The sequence below is a fragment of the Podarcis cretensis genome (assembly GCF_951804945.1).
Source record: "Podarcis cretensis genome assembly, chromosome: 16".
NCBI classification, from domain to species: Eukaryota; Metazoa; Chordata; class Lepidosauria; order Squamata; family Lacertidae; genus Podarcis; species Podarcis cretensis.
Window position 1 is genome coordinate 20,242,897 of NC_137186.1, and position 16,249 is coordinate 20,259,145.

The window sequence follows — 16,249 nt, forward strand, 5'->3', positions numbered from 1 at the left end:
TGTGTATGTGAGCTAGAATCATAGAATTGTATACTGTACTGTACTACTTTTTCCTCTCCAGAGAAGTAGCTGTGTAAACATATTGTAGTAGTGTGATACCTTAAAGACCAACAAAGTTATTATGGCAGAAGCTTTTTTGAGTCAGATCAGAGTGGAAGCAGCTTTACCCCCTAAAATGAGAAATCCAAGAATGTAGCATACCTTTAACTGGGCAACTGCATGTTCTCTCCTGCCCCCCCACCATAAGACCAATCTTTGATGCACTGTATAATTTGCATCTTACTAGTGGGACTTGCAACAGAATGTTGCAATGCTCCCTTACCTCCTAACAGGAGTTCTGCTCAAGGTTCTAGCCATTCCTTACCACAGGATATTCCAGTCAAATTCCCAACCTCCCCTTTTCCCCAAATCAGCATTCTTCAGCTACATCGGGCACTGTCCTCAATGACATTTTGGGGTGTGGGATTTCTCTGCAAACATCAGGGTTCCTTAGGGCATACCAATACCTCCATCTTGTTTGTTTCTGAGTTATTAAATGGTCTCAAACTCCTTCCCTTCCTAGCTCAAATTCAGTGTTCAGCTGAAAATCCCACAAACTTGAGTGACTTGTATGCAAGGAAATTCCTGACAGGTAGAGTTGAAAAGGTCCCAGACCCTGCTTAGCTTTGCACATAAGGCAGGCATGTTATGCTTCTGTCCCAGTCAAAGCATGAAAGAAAAAATGCAAACTTCAGGAATTCTCTGAATACACCACAAAACATTCCTCTCATGCCAGATATACACACCAATAAACATGTCAAGCCAAATAAGACTGGATAGCTACTAAAAAGAATTTTAAGTTTTAATGGCTCTATTAAGAGCATAATGGCACAGGTCTAGAGTATGCACACCTCAGAAGTTATGGATTCCCCTTCCCATCTCCCCAAAACATGCACTGTAGCACATAAGGCAGCCACAAACCCAACATGACAACTACTGTGCATTTATTTATTAATTCACAATAACGCCCCCTCCTCTGTTTCCATACTCACAATTATTAAGCTGGATTAGTTTCCCTATTCTGCTCATTAAACATGCACTGAAAGAGGGGGGGATAGCCACCCATTACCTTCCCCAACTCTGTGTCCCAAGGGCAAGGATGGGAAACCTGTGTGTCCCTTCAGGTGTTCTGGGACTTCAACTCTCTACAGCCCCAGCCAGCACTGGCCAATGGCCAAGGCTGATGGGAGTTGGGAGTCCAACAAGACCTGGAGTACCAATGGTTAAGTGTTGTGTTCATTTACCTTGTATTATATACAGAATCACAGTGAAGGTTTATCACAGGAAACACCACCTCCAAAGTTCAACCAAGATCCTTAATTGGCAACAGAGGTGGTCAAGAAAGTGAGATGCAGCCAACGAAGTCCTACCAGAGTAGACCCATTGAAACCAAGGGCCATGATTAACTTAAGTCCACTGATTTCCAATGGATATACTTGAGAGTAGGACTCATTGGCTACAATCAAAGTGAGTGTGTCTGAAAATAAGGCACTTGAAACACCCAAAGATAAAGCTAGCAGACTTGTTTATGGGTGGCCCAAAGACACTGGAAGAGCAACAACACTTTCCAACAAACTCTTTGCTCACAAATGACTATTTTAGAATTCAGACAAGGGATATAATTCATATGACACATACCTCACAAGGACTGATGCTTTACCATGTCACTGCAGAATAGGCCACATTTCCTCCTCCAGTGCCTTTTAAGAACTTCACAATTAAGACATTCAAGGGGCTAAGCGCTTGCCATTACTACGCCACTACAAAGCAGCACCCGTTGAACTCCTGCCTAACACATTGCACTTAGGAGACACAGGAAAATGAAAGCAGCTGGAACCCTTGGGACGTCCTAGCCCAAGGATAGCCTGGGCAGAACTGCAAAGCCTAGAGATGAGAGGTGGGTTGGCCAGTGGCGTTCCGGTCTAGCTTGGCTGCAGGCCGCTCCCGTTCTTCCCACAGCGTCACTCCATCGCAGGTGCATATTTTCTTGGGGTTCTGGAAGAGGCCGGCAGAGCGCGCAATGATTCCACAGGCCACTCTGGGAAGGAAAAGGAAGGTGGCTTAAGTCCTTAGCTGCAGAGAGGACCCCTAGACCAGGTCTCTGCATCCCATTATTGCAGCCTTTCTCAACCTGTGGGTCCCCAGATGTTGTTGAACTACAACTCCCATCTCCCCTAGCTAGGAAGGCCAGAGCCCAGGGGTGGGAGTTGTAGTCCAACAACATCTGGGGACCCACAGGTTGAGAACCGCTGCATTATTGACTTAAAATAATTTGCAGCTGCCTTCCCACAGCTCAAGCTCTGGAAAGACTTGGGTATGTTTGAAAAATGATATTAAAAAAACAGCCACAAACACAAAAGAAGACCTAGCAGACTAGACACAGTCAAATCCAACTCCAGAGATGCATATCGTGGTGGGAGGGGAAACAATTTGGCTGGCAAGAACAGGATCCTTATCTCCCCTATACCTCCCACCCCTGCAACAAAATTTTACAAGTGGTTGGGGACACCTACTGGATGTCAGAATGTTATCAGGTGACCTGTTTTTGCAAAGCAGAAGTTTGAACCGGTGGGAGGCTGTGGGTGTGAAGGAGCAGTCTTATGGGTGCACCTTGCTTGACCAAAGAACAACTGGGAGCTTTAAGCTCCCGATTGCTCCTCTGAAGTCTTGTCCTTTGTCCATGCCATGTTGGTGGTGTGGCCTACTGAAAATGGCCTCATGGACTGAATGGGGAGGCCTGGAGGTCTACATGCTGACGGTTCCTCACCCTGCTGTACCTATTTAAATGGAAAACCAGTTGTGCGATCAATCACTGGCTAACCTTTTCCTCAAGGCTCTGAGGAGTCCAGGCAAGCAACACCTCCAGTTAGCAGGAAAGACTTGGGTCTGCCAAAGACCCTGTTGGTTTTCAGTGAGCCAGAGTAGGCAATGCTATGTCTGATGGACAAAGAATCTCCCTGGTTTTAGACAGCTTCCTAGGTCAGGTGCCCCACCTTGCAGCAGACAAAGAGAACTCAACAAACTCTAATCCTTCTTACCTCTCACCCGAATTTCCAGTGACTTTTGAGAGTGGGTGGCTTCCGCGGCCCAAGTCGTCCTGCCCTGCGTCTACCACCAGTGAGCGGCCGATGATGTCATGAACCTAAAATGGAGCATAACAATGCATGTGCAACCAATCCTTGTAGCTCTAGTGATGGTGGCAGCTCCCAGCAATGCTGGCCATGCAAGGGGCACTATTGTACTTGATCCTAAACTGAAAACAACTCTGCCCTAAACTATTGGGTCATAGCAAAACTGTTTGGCCGCTGGATGAAGTGCTGCAACACGGTGTGTTCCTGACCACTGTCAATGCTCTGAGAGAAGCTGCCAACAACAGAAGAAAACTGACAAGCAAAGCAGGTTTCATGAGCAACACCACAGAATGGTCATTTTGCCTGGGAAGTGCGTCACACAAAGCCTTGAGGCAGGGGTGGGTGTGGTGTGCATTGATAGGGAGCTTAGGAAAGTCTGTTTAATACAGCAGAAGGTTTGCTTTGTGGAAAAGATACTGGAGTTTGCAGACATAACAGAGCTGACGTGGGAGTTGGGATACAAGTGAGCTGTGCAGGACCAAGCCGATTGCTAGCTTAGCAAAGGCTCTTTTTATTAGAAAGATATGCAAAACCAGCAAGATACATTCAGGGCTTTGCCCTTTACACTTCTCCAATCCCGAGCCCCCTGGGTGTTGCCTAGTTATCTACGCAACTTGCTCCGCCACATCATGTTCCCATTACAGGGGAAAATGAGCGATACCTTTGCAAAGGAGGTAAAGGTCAAGACATGGAACGCTACTGAGGAGACAAAAGATCAAGGAATGTGTATGGCGACTAGACAGCTGTAGCTTGTCTTATGCTGCGGAGGAGGGTGTGCCCTCACTCTGCGACGCCATCCCTACAGGAGTTAATGAACAATCAAACTAAAAAAAATTCCTACACTGGAAGAAGGGATCTATTGATTCTGAAGAAAGGGGGATGGAAAAGGAATCAGCCGCTCTGTGTCCTGTTGTTTCCATCAGTTTTTTGATCACAAGCCCACTCACTGTGCTCCTCACATCCTCTAGGAAGTCTCACCTTCAGCTGGTTGTCTTCCATCCGGAAGAAAGCCCTTCCATCATCAGCCGCCAAGATATTTCCAAGATCCCCAGCATGCTGCAAACAGACCCCCAGGAAGCACAGTTAGATTCTGGGCAGCTCAGCCCAAAACCACTATGTTCGTTCCCTTTCTCTCTCCCTCCCTGTTATACACACAACATACAACACAAACACATGCTAATCCCTTGCCTCCCTGCACACCTTTCTCCCCATCACAACCATGCTCCTAGCCAGCCCATCGAGTAATTGTTGGAGGAGTGCAGTTTACATGGCGAGGGACCATGCATGGGCTTGGAGGGAAGCAGAAAAAGTTGTTGGTGGCAGTCAATTTGGCAGCCCGAGGGAACCCGCGAGTGCTACACCAAATTCGTCTGATTCTAAAGAGCTTTCACCAAATGTTGCCTTTCCCTGAAGAAGGCAAAAGATGCTTGCCTCTCCTTCAATGCTCACTTCTTGGGTTTTTTAAAGAAATAAAAGTTCACACCACTGGATCACACCCACAAATGGATGCTTAGCCTGCCCTTAACTCCCAAAATTGGAAGTGGGTCCCGAATCAGGGCTGCAAAAGTTACATTTCATTCAGTTACTTTATTAATAATTGATGGGGAGTAAATTTTTAATCACTACAGGCAGATTTTAATTGGAGACGATGAGAGTTCAGGACATGGTTCTTTACTTATTTTTGAGGTTATTTTGGATCTGAAAAGTTATTGCAATAGGGAATTGTGATGGGATAATGAGCTGCTTGTGCGTAAAAGCTTGATCCCTCAGAGCTTACTCAGTGTAGTAAAGCTCTGCCTTGAGCGGAGCCCTTTGGCATGGCTCCGTCAGTCGCTGGTAGAATCTGACAGTGGGCGTCTGCGGAAATGTTTCCAACATAAAAGCTGTTTAACGGAAACGCGTCTCCTGGATTCTCTGCGTGACAGTTTCCGGCGAGGGATGGGGGTCCCTAAAGGGGGTCCTGATACCTCCTCACTGTTCTCACTGGAAGTATCCCAGAGCCTCCCCTCCGACTCCCTTTCCCTTGGAGCTCCTGCTCTCCCCCTACTGGTTCCCTCTTCTGCTGAAGTGTCTCTCCTATTCTCCTGGAGCCTTTCCACCACCTGTTCTTCCGATGGCAGTTCCCTGACAGGAATGAAAGAAGGATGCCCCTTCTAACAAATGAGCAATAGCTTGTACATTATCAATATTCAATCAGTTACACGCTTGGTTACCGTAATAAATCATCTGAAAGTTCTTTAAACTGGCTCATGGTCCTGGTTAACAATTAATTTCATTTATCAGTCAGCTAGTTAAAAAACAGTCATTTGGAGACTTACGAGCAGAACAAAAATGCAGAGTTAAAGCACAGCACTCATCAATATGAAAACAAAACAACCACCTCAACATCAGGAGGGACCTGGAGGGTTCCCACTCCTGACTTAAGTAATTTAATACCTGGTGATGCCACAAACTCACCCTATGAACATCCTGGGGACCCCCATGACATTCCCCATGAGGATTGAAGTGGTCTCCACAGCTGTTTGAGACACAAGAAAAGTTTTGATACCGAGAGTCAGTGAAAGAAAGGGCTCCCTAAAGCCAAGGAGACGCCTCAGAAGGTGCCCGTTAATGCCTCTCACCTGTCGCAGGAATTGGTGACATCCCCAAACTCATGCACATGCAGGCCGTGCAGCCCCGGCTCCAGACCATCAATGGCACCATCAATGAGGCAGCTTTGTGGGGACAGCTGCAAGAACCTCACCACACCCTGGACCAACCCTGGGCCAGACACCATTGCCACAGCGGCAGCACCGAGACTCCCTATAAAGGGAAGAGGTCGCACAAGTTTGCTGCTTGCTTCGAGGAGTTCCCTTGCACGTGTCACTCTCAGGACCAAGAGACTTCCAGGGGAGGAAATGGTGGACTGACTGTCTCTCTGTCTACTCTCCGCTGACAGAAATTAATTTTGTGGTGATTGATGGTAATCTGACGAAACCACAGTGGGATAAAGAGTGATCAAGGGAGTAACCTCAAATGCTCTGATCAAAGCTGTTTTCTGCTGTCTGAACTGACACTGCGTCCAAACTCCTCATAAGAACCCTTCATGGGTATAAGTTCTGCATCCTCCCTTAAACATTTTTGGGACAGGATAACTTGTAACTTAGCAAGATTTATCAGCAGGCTGATGAAAACTCATTGTCAGAAAACTTGGAAGAGCCATTTCTGTCTTTAAGAAGAGAGAGCAAACCAGTTATTAAAGTGTCTAAGGCAGAGCAAAAAGCCTGATTTATGGTTGACGATAAAGATTAAGCAACTGAGGGAATTCATCATGTGAAAAATCTTTCTTTTTCTTCTTCTTGTGGCTGGGAAACCGAAAGTAAATCAGCCATCACTTCCTCTGTGGGGGAATAATATTGTGGGAAAACAATGTTGCTGTGACTGTGATCTTAGGGTGGAACCTTAAGGCAGAAATCTTAAGTTAAAGTTGGAACTTATAAAAAAACTGTGTTATTAATAATGATGCTTTTACACATAAGCAGGGAGGGCTAGAGAATCTGCAACTCCTGCAATCACGACGAACGCTCTAGAACAGGGGTAGGCAGCCTGTGGCCCTAGGACAGGGGTGAGAAACTTCTGACCCATGGGACACCCTTAGCTTGCTAGGGGTTCCTATTTTTGCCTGAAAGGCTGTTGTGGTCAAACCACGGCTACCTGTCAATCAGGTGACATCATCACAATGTTTGATGGGTGCTGTCAACCCCTGTGAAAAGCCTATGGGTACTGAGCAGGGAGTTTTCCCCTGCTTGACTTTCCAGGACTTGAAGTGGCACACAGGGCTGAACCTGCAGATGGGCAGAGGATTCAGTCCTGCTAAGTTCAGCTGCATATGCCAGTTCTGGTGGGGAACTGACACATGCAGCTCATCTGTTTAGAAAGCAGAATTGCAACCCTCCACCCATCAGATGGTGCACAGGGAGTTCAACCCCGCTTGGTCACTATCTTCCCCATCCCCACTTATCAATTTTGGTGGTGGTGGGCAATCATGGGTGGTATCCAACTAAGTTCTACTTAGAGTGGGTTGTTAAAATTAATGGCCTTAAATTAGTCATGTTAATTAATTTCAATGAGTCTACTCTGATCCAGTGATCTAGCCCTAGGCCTAAGGTCAAAAGTCCTCTGCAAGTTACCCATTTAGGCCTTTGGCAAGGATGGCTTGTCAATCCCCCACACAGACTGATGGGTGGAGAAGGAGAGAAGATGGCAGACAGTCACTGACAAGTTGCCCATGAGCAAATGTCACTCTCGATGGCAGAAGGGGAGGTTGACAACTCCTGCTCTAGCCACTGTTCTTCTCTGTACCAGCACATTTTCTGATAAAAATCCTTAGCCCTCCCCTCCCCCAACCCCCTGGTTAGCTAAAATTGGCAATATTCATTTGGGAGGAGATGAAGAAGCCATGATGCTTGGCACCTATTGAAAACCAGTTCTGAAGTTTGTTGCAAAGATATTCTAGGTGGGAAGCTGGAAAGAGGTGAAGCAGAATCAGCTTACCAGGCACAGCAGCCCCCATCCCTTTCAGCACAGCACTGCGTCCGGTGCTCTCCAATAGGCTTTGGACCTTCTCAGCACCAAGGCTAGTCTCCACCAGCACACTCTGTGATTCCAGCTGGACGTTAAGCACCTGGAGGCCTGGGGAAGAGGTAGGAGGTGGAAAGAGATAGGGGAGGAGAAGGTGAAGTGCAAAGGCAGAAATCACTGCTATGATGCAACTGCTGTTATTCCACACTAGTCCATTAAATTGTCCTGCTCCCCTGGGGCTCTTCCTGTGACAAGCCACCACTTTTACTCATAACAAGCGTCTCCTCCTTTATCCTTAACACAAAATATTCAGAAGACCTTCCTGACGGCATAGGTGTTACGGCTGTAGAACCAACTGCCTTGGAAGGTGGTGGACTCCCAACTTTGCTGGAGGTTTCGAAACACAATCTGGATGGCCGGTGATCAGGGATGCAGTGGTAATAAATTTCCTATACTGGCAGGGAGTTCGACTAGAAGACCCCTGAGGACCATTCCAACAGTATGATTCGTCCCACACAAGCCTGCCTGTTGAGTACCACCAATCTGCTATATATTTTGGAAAGTGATTTCTCTGTCTGTCCATCTGTTCTCCATAGGTCTGGCTACCTCTTTTGCCAAATTTGGCACTAGGGTTCCCACGCTGTTGTTGTCAATGTTTGGGCATTGGCTGCCATTCTGAAGCAAGACAGCAGACCAAAATGTCACTTTGGATTGACTTTGTCTGGATTTTTTGGCATAGGTTCAGTGGCCTTACCCCTGCTTCTTATTCTCCTGGTGGCATCTATATAGTCACTGTTTCTTTATTAAATGGATAGCCATATGTTTTAGCAATGTCACAAGGTAAAGGTAAAGGTAAAGGTACCCCTGCCCGTACGGGCCAGTCTTGACAGACTCTGGGGTTGTGCTCCCATCTCACTTAAGAGGCCAGGGGCCAGCGCTGTCCGGAGACACTTCCGGGTCACGTGGCCAGCGTGACATCGCTGCTCTGGCGAGCCAGAGCCGCACACGGAAACGCCGTTTACCTTCCCGCTGGTAAGCGGTCCCTATTTATCTACTTGCACCCGGAGGTGCCTTCGAACTGCTAGGTTGGCAGGCGCTGGGACCGAGCAGCGGGAGCGCACCCCGCCGCAGGGATTCGAACCGCCGACCTTTCGATCGGCAAGCCCTGGGCGCTGAGGCTTTAACCCACAGCGCCACCTGCGTCCCAAGGTAGCTAACAATTAAAATAAAAAATAGCACAAATCAATAAAATGATACAAACACCTGGCGGGGAGAGTGGGGGACAGTTTATCAGAGAAAAGAAGAACAAGCCCCAAAACTCAGGAATTAACCTGGCACCTGAAGCCAGGGAGTATGTAGGTTTGATGGACCTCCCTGAGTATATTGTTCCATTAAAAAGGCCCTTCTGCCAGAGGAGGTGCAGGAAACCTTTGGCTTTCCAGATGTTGCTGATTGACAGCTCCTATCAGCTCCAGCAAGAACAGCAAGAGATGATGGGAGCTGTAGGTTCAGTGATATATGGATGGCCAAAGATTCCCCACACCTATCTTGGCAGATTTAGACAGAAGCACACAGAAGGCTTTTGATGTTGTATGGTAGCTGTAGACAAGATGAAGACCTAGGTGGACAATTGTGCTGATATTGTAACACATTTTTTAAGTACTGTTGTGCTTTCTGAGGAGTGTCAATGTGAGCAGTGGGGAAAAATAAAATTGCAGTGCGCCTATGGAACAGGAAAACTGCCCACTCCCTGGACAGCATTTAGAATTGTCCCTTCACATGTTGTTCAACTTCAACTACCATCATCCTTGCTGGCTTGGGCAGTAGTTGATGGTAGTTGGAGTTCAACAGTATCTGGAGGGCCATAGGATCCTGACAAATGCCACAGGCCTTCATCATCTGATCACCTGGTATTCCCTGCAGAGATGACTGAATGGCCTCAACACAATTCTGACACACCATCTGGACAGCAAACTCCAGCTGTAAAAAAGCGAAAGAAGCTCATATGAGTCCAAAGCTGCTTATTTAGAAAAGGAAAGAAATAAAAATGTCATTTTATGTAGAATGCAGAATATCTCTTACTGATCTGCAGCTGGAACATGATTTCAAATTACCAGACACTATTCAAGGAAAGCAGGAGGAACAGTGCTGAACCTGGTGGGCAGGTGGTCCTCCTTAGCACATTATATTCACAGGATAAGGTTAGTACTATATTAGGGGCAGTAGTTTGAATCCTTCACCCATTCAACACTCTTTCTGCTTCATACCCTGCCCATGGACACCATCATCCTGCACGTTTATTGTCATCATCTTTGTATCCTGCCTTTCCCCCAAACCGGTAATCAAGGCAATTTAAAAGATAAAAGCATGAAAAGATGTTCATTAAAAAGCAATTAAACACTAAAGCTATATCTTTATTGTGTATATGTAAGCTGTATTTCACCAGGTCAGAGTATGTGTCCATCTAGTTGAGCACTGTCTTTTTTGACTGGGAATGGCTTTCCAGGGCCTCGGGCAGAGGAGGGCCTTTCTATTCTTCGCTGCGCGATCCTTCCTAACTGGAGCCACCGTTCGAGGAGGACTTTGCACGTCTGTTCTGCCGCTGAACGATCCCCCGCCCGTTTCTCCAACCATCCATCCGAAAAAGGTAACAATTCCACCCACCCTCACGGAAGGCTTCCTGCACGTTTGCCATAGCAGGCAGAAACACAACAGGGGCAGACGCGGCGAGAAAAAAACTTCCCCTGTTGGGTTTCTGCATGTCATGCCTCTGCTTTTTCAGGCGAGATAACGGCTGGGCAAAGGAATTAGTGTCCCACCCCCGGCGGGGGATTCTATCCCACCTTGCAGCTGCTGCTGCCTCCACCGCCTCCTGGAGGTACCTCCATCGCCGCCGCCGCCACCGCCTCCTTCCTTTCCCTTCACGGGGAAATGTTGGCCGCCGGACCCGCTTGTACAAACACAAAACAGGAACCCGGAAGACGCTGACCTGCCACTCTAGCTCATCTCTATAATCGGCGACCGACTCGTCCTGTAAAAAGATCCGTAAACGGAAGTGACGACGTCACTTCCTGTCCCCACCTCTTCCGAGTCCGCGCGCCCTTTTACCAGGCCCGGAACCAAACTCTCGCGCTCAGCATCCCTCCGGGAAGCCGATTGGCGCCGAGTAGTCCGTTGTGGAGTAACCATGACGACCACTCCATAGGCCACCCTGGGGTTGCTGTCGCTGCTGCAGCTGCAGCTTCCGCCGAGCTCCCCGCCATGAATTCGTTTGTCGCGCTTCCCCGGCGCGAGGTGTACGCCCTAGACAACACGGAAAAGGCCAACCAGCAGCTGCATGACCACTACCAGCGGATCCTCGCCCCCCTGTCCCTCTTCCCGGCCACCGTCTCCAGGTTGAGGAGCTCGATCGACAAAGGGTCCTCTGCCATCTCGTCCCTGCAGAAGCCTGTGCCTGTGCCCATCTCCCTGGCCAACCTCATGCAGCTGCTAAAAGGCCGGATGGAGGTGGGAACTCAGTGGCAGCAAATACCCAGCCCACACCAGCGGGCCTTCCAGCAGGTCATCCTAACTGAGGTCAAGCACATCTTTAAGGATGTACAACGTTCCCTGTATGACCCAGCCTTCAGTCCCCAGGAAAACAGGGAACTCTACCAGCACCTGGTGACTTACATTGGCTTGGTATGCCAGCACCTTTTCCGTCGCTATCTGTCTGTCATGGAGCGCCATCGTGCACTGTCTGTCTTCACGGACTGTGCTAACCTAACTCGCTTCTCTGCCCAACTCTCTCTGGACTGTTCCAGGCTCCTCAATGTAGCGGCTGTCCGCCACCGCTTAATAATGGACACGAAGACCCTGCAACTCCGCCAGACTGAAACGTCCAGGAAACGGGTTAGTATGGCGGGTTGGAGGTCAACACAGATGGACGCGTGCAATCTGCGTTTCAGCATTGAGTACTTCATCAGGCTTATGAAACCTCACATACCAACGATGAGACAGAAGATAGCGAAGGATATCAAGGAATTGGAGGACTTACCTTTGTTAGACATGAACAAAATAAAGCAGTTAAATCTACCAAGACCAAGCTCTAGTAGCCACTTTAGACAAATGCAGTCTGATGTGATGACAATGCCATGCTCATGCACTAGTACTTTAGGAGATCGGCCTAAACTCCAGCGGGTTAAGCATGCCATTTCCAGCAGTCTCAAGAGGAGCCAGTCGTTGCCCAATATGAGAGTTGGACAGCTCCTAGCAGATGAACTTGGAATTCGTTTATCTGTGCGCCCTATCAGCCCTGATCTGCTTTGTCATTATGGTGAGACCACTGAAGATGATGGGCTCAAGGGAATGGCCGGGCTGGCTGAGGACCTCCGAAGGCTAGCACAGAGAACAGTCCTGAAAAGCAGCCAACAGAAAGGAGAGCAGGATGAGGATTTAGAGCTCCCTCCCCTCATTAAAGCCTTGACACGGCGCAAGACTAATGAGGTTCGCCTTGAGCAGCTTCAGAGAATGCTTTGCTCTCTGCAACGAGAGGAGTCCTTTGAGATGTCACGGAAGAACGCCATGATTGCTGCCCCAGCCACACATCCTCAGGCTGCAACAGTGAACTTTAAAGTCAACGAAAGGATGGTTGTGAAGGCAGCTGATATGCAAGTGTCAGAAAGAACCTACATGGAAGCTGTGTCTATGGAGATATGTCCAGTAATTTACAACCACCTCCTTGGAGAGATAGATAATGCTACAGTGAAGTCTCTAGATGCAAATCTTTCCACTGGTGAAGAGGTCAGGGAGATGTACAAGGAACTAATGAATACTATCCCAAAAGACCACCTGAAATTTGACCTAGGGCCCATGATAGAATCCCCTGCAACCAACATAGAACTGGCTGGGTGCTTTGCTTCCTCAACATTGACTAGGGGGAAAAGTGAACAGGTCATTAATAAAGAGCTGAGTAACATCCTGCCACCTGGACCATTTGTCCCTGAGGAAGTGTCAGAGAGCCCAAATGTACCCTTCAAAAAAAATGCTGGTAAAAAAACCTCTTGGCTTAAATGGTGGAAAGCAACATTCAACACTGACGATTACTTGAAATACATTGGCACCAAGGAGTCTGACTATTTGCCAGTGATATTTCATTTATACAGTGTTAAGGAAGATGAGGAGCAACAGCCTGTATTAGATGAGGTGCAAGTAAAGAAACAAGTGAAAGTGAAGAGAGACGTGATAAAGAAAGCTACTGAACTTCAAACCAAGAAGGAAGAGTTTGAGCATGGGAAGTGGAATTCCCAATGTGCCATGCTGCGGGGGTTGGAAAATGTTGTTTGCTCTGACCACACACCTGAGAATCTCAAGGTCTTTCAGAGAAGGCTGGAAAGACTGTGGACAGTTCTTCATTTTTCTGAACAGGAAAGGCTGGATATGGCAATTAAGTACAGCTCCAACCCATATTACTGGCTGCTCCCAGACATGCTCCAAGCTTGGGAGACAGCAGCACGGTCTATCCAGGACCGAGAACTCCTGCTGGCTGATTTGGAACAGTTTGAAGAAACTGCTTCGAATCCAAACCGCTTGTTCGACCTGGCTCCCCGCTCCTTCATAGCACGAATGAAGGAATCCAGAACCAGGAACCGCTTGCGCTCTGAGTTGGCCCTGTATGACTCAGAGCTCTATATCATCCTGAACAACATCAAAGAGACTTACAATGACACAGTGACCTACAAGGGACGCCCATACCTGCAGAAGATGGCATGGGATACAGTGGAGATGCTCTATTGGCTACAGCAGGAGCGACGTGCCAATACATTGAGAAGAGTCATCCAGAAAAGGGGCCTAATTAGAAGACTTCCTCCTATCCCTTAAAGACTGGTACCACTGTTTAGCTCACTGGCCAACACACCAAGATGGCAGTGGAGAAGACATCTTTTCTGCAAACGCACCAAATTCATCCACATACTTTTCCAGCAGACCTCTCCTTCTGCCAAGCCAAAGGTTGAGAAACATGGAGGCAGACCGCAACAACCTATATTCAGTTTGTAGTGCCATGGTCTATTGGTGGAATAAGGGAAAGAGCAAAGAGTGGTGGTGGGGAAAATGTGGGCATGCACCAAACGTCCAGAATACGTTTAGCTCATTCTAGATTTCAGAAGGGTTGAGTTTGTGAGATGTACCTTATCCACAAATGAATTGGATCCTATGAAGAATTTAAGGTTTCTGATATCCTCAAATTAAAAATATTTCTTGTCCTCATGAATTGAAGTGCTGCCATGATCTTTGAAGTAATGGCTTACAGACCACATTAGGCCTGCTATGAATTTCTTCCCGATGGCTTACCTTGCCATCTTATCCGGAATTCTATTAGACCATGATTTTGCAAAGAATCATGATGTGCCTGCCATGCACATTCTCTTCAATCCCCCAGGGCCTCTGGCACAGGTTGTGTCCAGCCTGTGTCAGTGCCCCTGGGGGATGGAGGAAGCGGGATGTGGCAATTTAGTGTGTCTTCAGAGTTTTGGCTACTGTACTAAAGGTTCTACTAAACTGCAAGCATACAGTACAGGTTGCCCTTGATGGAGCTGGGGTGGTGGGGTTCTGTTCTGTCCCATAGTTGAGTAATGGGGGACCTGACTTACCCATCAATCTCACATGGCAACTGGAGGGTAGATGTAGAGCAATGATTGTTGTTGTTGAGGGTAGATGTAGAGCAACGGTGGTGGTCAGCAACTAGTTTTCCTACAGTAGAAACCAAGACCTCAATCCTCATTCCAGAGTGGTTTTCAAGTCGTTACGTTATCATATGAAACTATTCATACCTGTTAGTAACAAAGAGGCAGCTAAAATCCTTTGGGGGGCTGGATTTGGCAGAGCTGCCAGTTGCTTATCTCTATAGTAGACACCCAACTTTCTCAGACCTCACCTGGAGTACTGTGTCCAGTTCTGGGCACCACAGTTCAAGAAGGACACTGACAAACTGGAACGTGTGCAGAGGAGGGCAACCAAAATGGTCAAAGGCCTGGAAACGATGCCTTATGAGGAACGGCTAAGGGAGCTGGGCATGTTTAGCCTGGAGAAGAGGAGGTTAAGGGGTGATATGATAGCCATGTTCAAATATATAAAAGGATGTCACATAGAGGAGGGAGAAAGGTTGTTTTCTGCTGCTCCAGAGAAGCGGACACGGAGCAATGGTTCCAAACTACAAGAAAGAAGATTCCACCTAAACATTAGGAAGAACTTCCTGACAGTAAGAGCTGTTCGACAGTGGAATTTGCTGCCAGGGAGTGTGGTGGAGTCTCCTTCTTTGGAGGTCTTTAAGCAGAGGCTTGACAACCATATGTCAGGAGTGCTCTGATGGTGTTTCCTGCTTGGCAGGGGGTTGGACTCGATGGCCCTTGTGGTCTCTTCCAACTCTATGGTTCTATGATTCCCCTCAGTCCTCTTCAGTCTTCCCTGGCTATTGCAAATGGATTCCAGGAGAGGTCTGCAGGTTGGTAACATGAGAGTGGACCTTTTCTGCAGTGGCTCCCCATTTGTGGCATGCTCTCCCCAGGGAGGCTTGCCTGGCACCTTCATTATACACCAGGCAAAAACATCTCTTCAACCAAGCCTTTGGCCAATTAACATTCCATGTACTTTCAGGTGTGTATGGGGGGTTGTTTTGCTTTGCTTTCGTTCTTGTTTGTGTCTTTTTATGCTGTGAACTGCCCTGAGATCTTTGGATGAAGGGTGGTATACTGATTTAATAACAGATAAATAGCTTTGTGAGGTCTGCCTGAAAAGCAGTACAACAACTTACTGCACCCTATTGCCCTGTAGAAATTTTGGATTACACCTTCCATCAGCCTCAGCCCCCACCAGGTGATGATGGGTGTGCTGTATAAATGCCTTAATGCTTAAATATTCAGTACTGGTGGCCAGTTTGGTGGTTGAATAAATGCCTGCTGATCCTTCTATCAACTGCTGTTTCAATTGTTGCAAATGAAGGATGACAAAATCACACGCCAAAGTTGCTGGTAAGAAGAGGAAAGGGTATGTCATGAGCACTTTGCACTACTGCACAGATCAATCTGTGTACCAGATAGAAGTTTATCATTGACACCCAAAAGATAGCTCCGTTGGTTACAGCATAGTGCTGTTAACACCAAGGTTGCAGGTTTGATCCCCATAAGGGACAGCTGCATTTTCCTGCATTGCAGGAGGTTAGACTAGATTATCCTTAGGGTCCCTTCCAACTCTACAGTTCTATGATTCTATGAGAAAACAGTTGAGATGCCAGCAGAATAAAACCTCTGGTAGGTGACTCAGAACAAGCAGCTGGGGAAGCACAATAGGAAAAGGTCCAGTTTGACTTCAAGGAAAGTTGCTTTCTGGGTCCAAATGTGGCTTGTAGTATAAGCAAGACCAGCACTCCACCCTTTCTGTTTTGCTGTCCCTTGTTGCTTGGAGGTGCCTCTCAGAACACCTACATGATGTAAGCTCTCTTCTAATCCATTATCAAAAGCAAGCTACATAAAGCCTTTGGCCCC

General features: G+C 47.5%; 2 protein-coding genes across 3 annotated transcripts; one reads left to right on the forward strand and one right to left on the reverse strand.

The window, feature by feature from the left end:
• Positions 1–820: 820 nt before the first annotated feature.
• CCS (copper chaperone for superoxide dismutase) lies at positions 821–10,771 on the reverse strand. 2 transcript variants are annotated; one of them, XM_079957139.1, is made up of 8 exons: positions 10,574–10,771; positions 9,638–9,704; positions 7,704–7,841; positions 5,792–5,972; positions 5,628–5,688; positions 4,149–4,226; positions 3,078–3,181; positions 821–2,077 (listed from the first exon to the last, which is right to left on the reverse strand). In XM_079957139.1, the coding sequence occupies exons 1-8, from the start codon at positions 10,616–10,618 to the stop codon at positions 1,924–1,926; spliced, it is 828 nt and encodes a 275-aa protein (XP_079813265.1). In that variant the 5' UTR covers positions 10,619–10,771; the 3' UTR covers positions 821–1,923. The 2 variants fall into 2 exon arrangements, with proteins under 2 accessions (XP_079813265.1, XP_079813264.1); XM_079957138.1 differs by having other exon boundaries at positions 9,638–9,710; positions 10,574–10,739.
• Positions 10,772–10,837: 66 nt separating this feature from the next.
• CCDC87 (coiled-coil domain containing 87) lies at positions 10,838–13,980 on the forward strand. The gene has a single exon (XM_079956580.1). The coding sequence runs from the start codon at positions 10,992–10,994 to the stop codon at positions 13,587–13,589; it is 2,598 nt and encodes an 865-aa protein (XP_079812706.1). The 5' UTR covers positions 10,838–10,991; the 3' UTR covers positions 13,590–13,980.
• The last annotated feature ends 2,269 nt before the right edge of the window (positions 13,981–16,249 follow it).

What these genes read in the sequence shown, in the direction of transcription:
- CCS (XM_079957138.1), bottom strand. Translation starts at nt 10,618, where the DNA reads ATGGAGGTACCTCCAGGAGGCGGTGGAGGCAGCAGCAGCTGCAAG. An exon ending in ATCTCTGCAGGGAATACCAG is followed by an intron (nt 7,842 to 9,637) that starts GTGATCAGATGA and finishes CCTCTTCCCCAG; the next exon opens with GCCTCCAGGTGCTTAACGTC. An exon ending in GTCACCAATTCCTGCGACAG is followed by an intron (nt 5,689 to 5,791) that starts GTGAGAGGCATT and finishes TGTCTCAAACAG; the next exon opens with CTGTGGAGACCACTTCAATC.
- CCDC87 (XM_079956580.1), top strand. Translation starts at nt 10,992, where the DNA reads ATGAATTCGTTTGTCGCGCTTCCCCGGCGCGAGGTGTACGCCCTAGAC.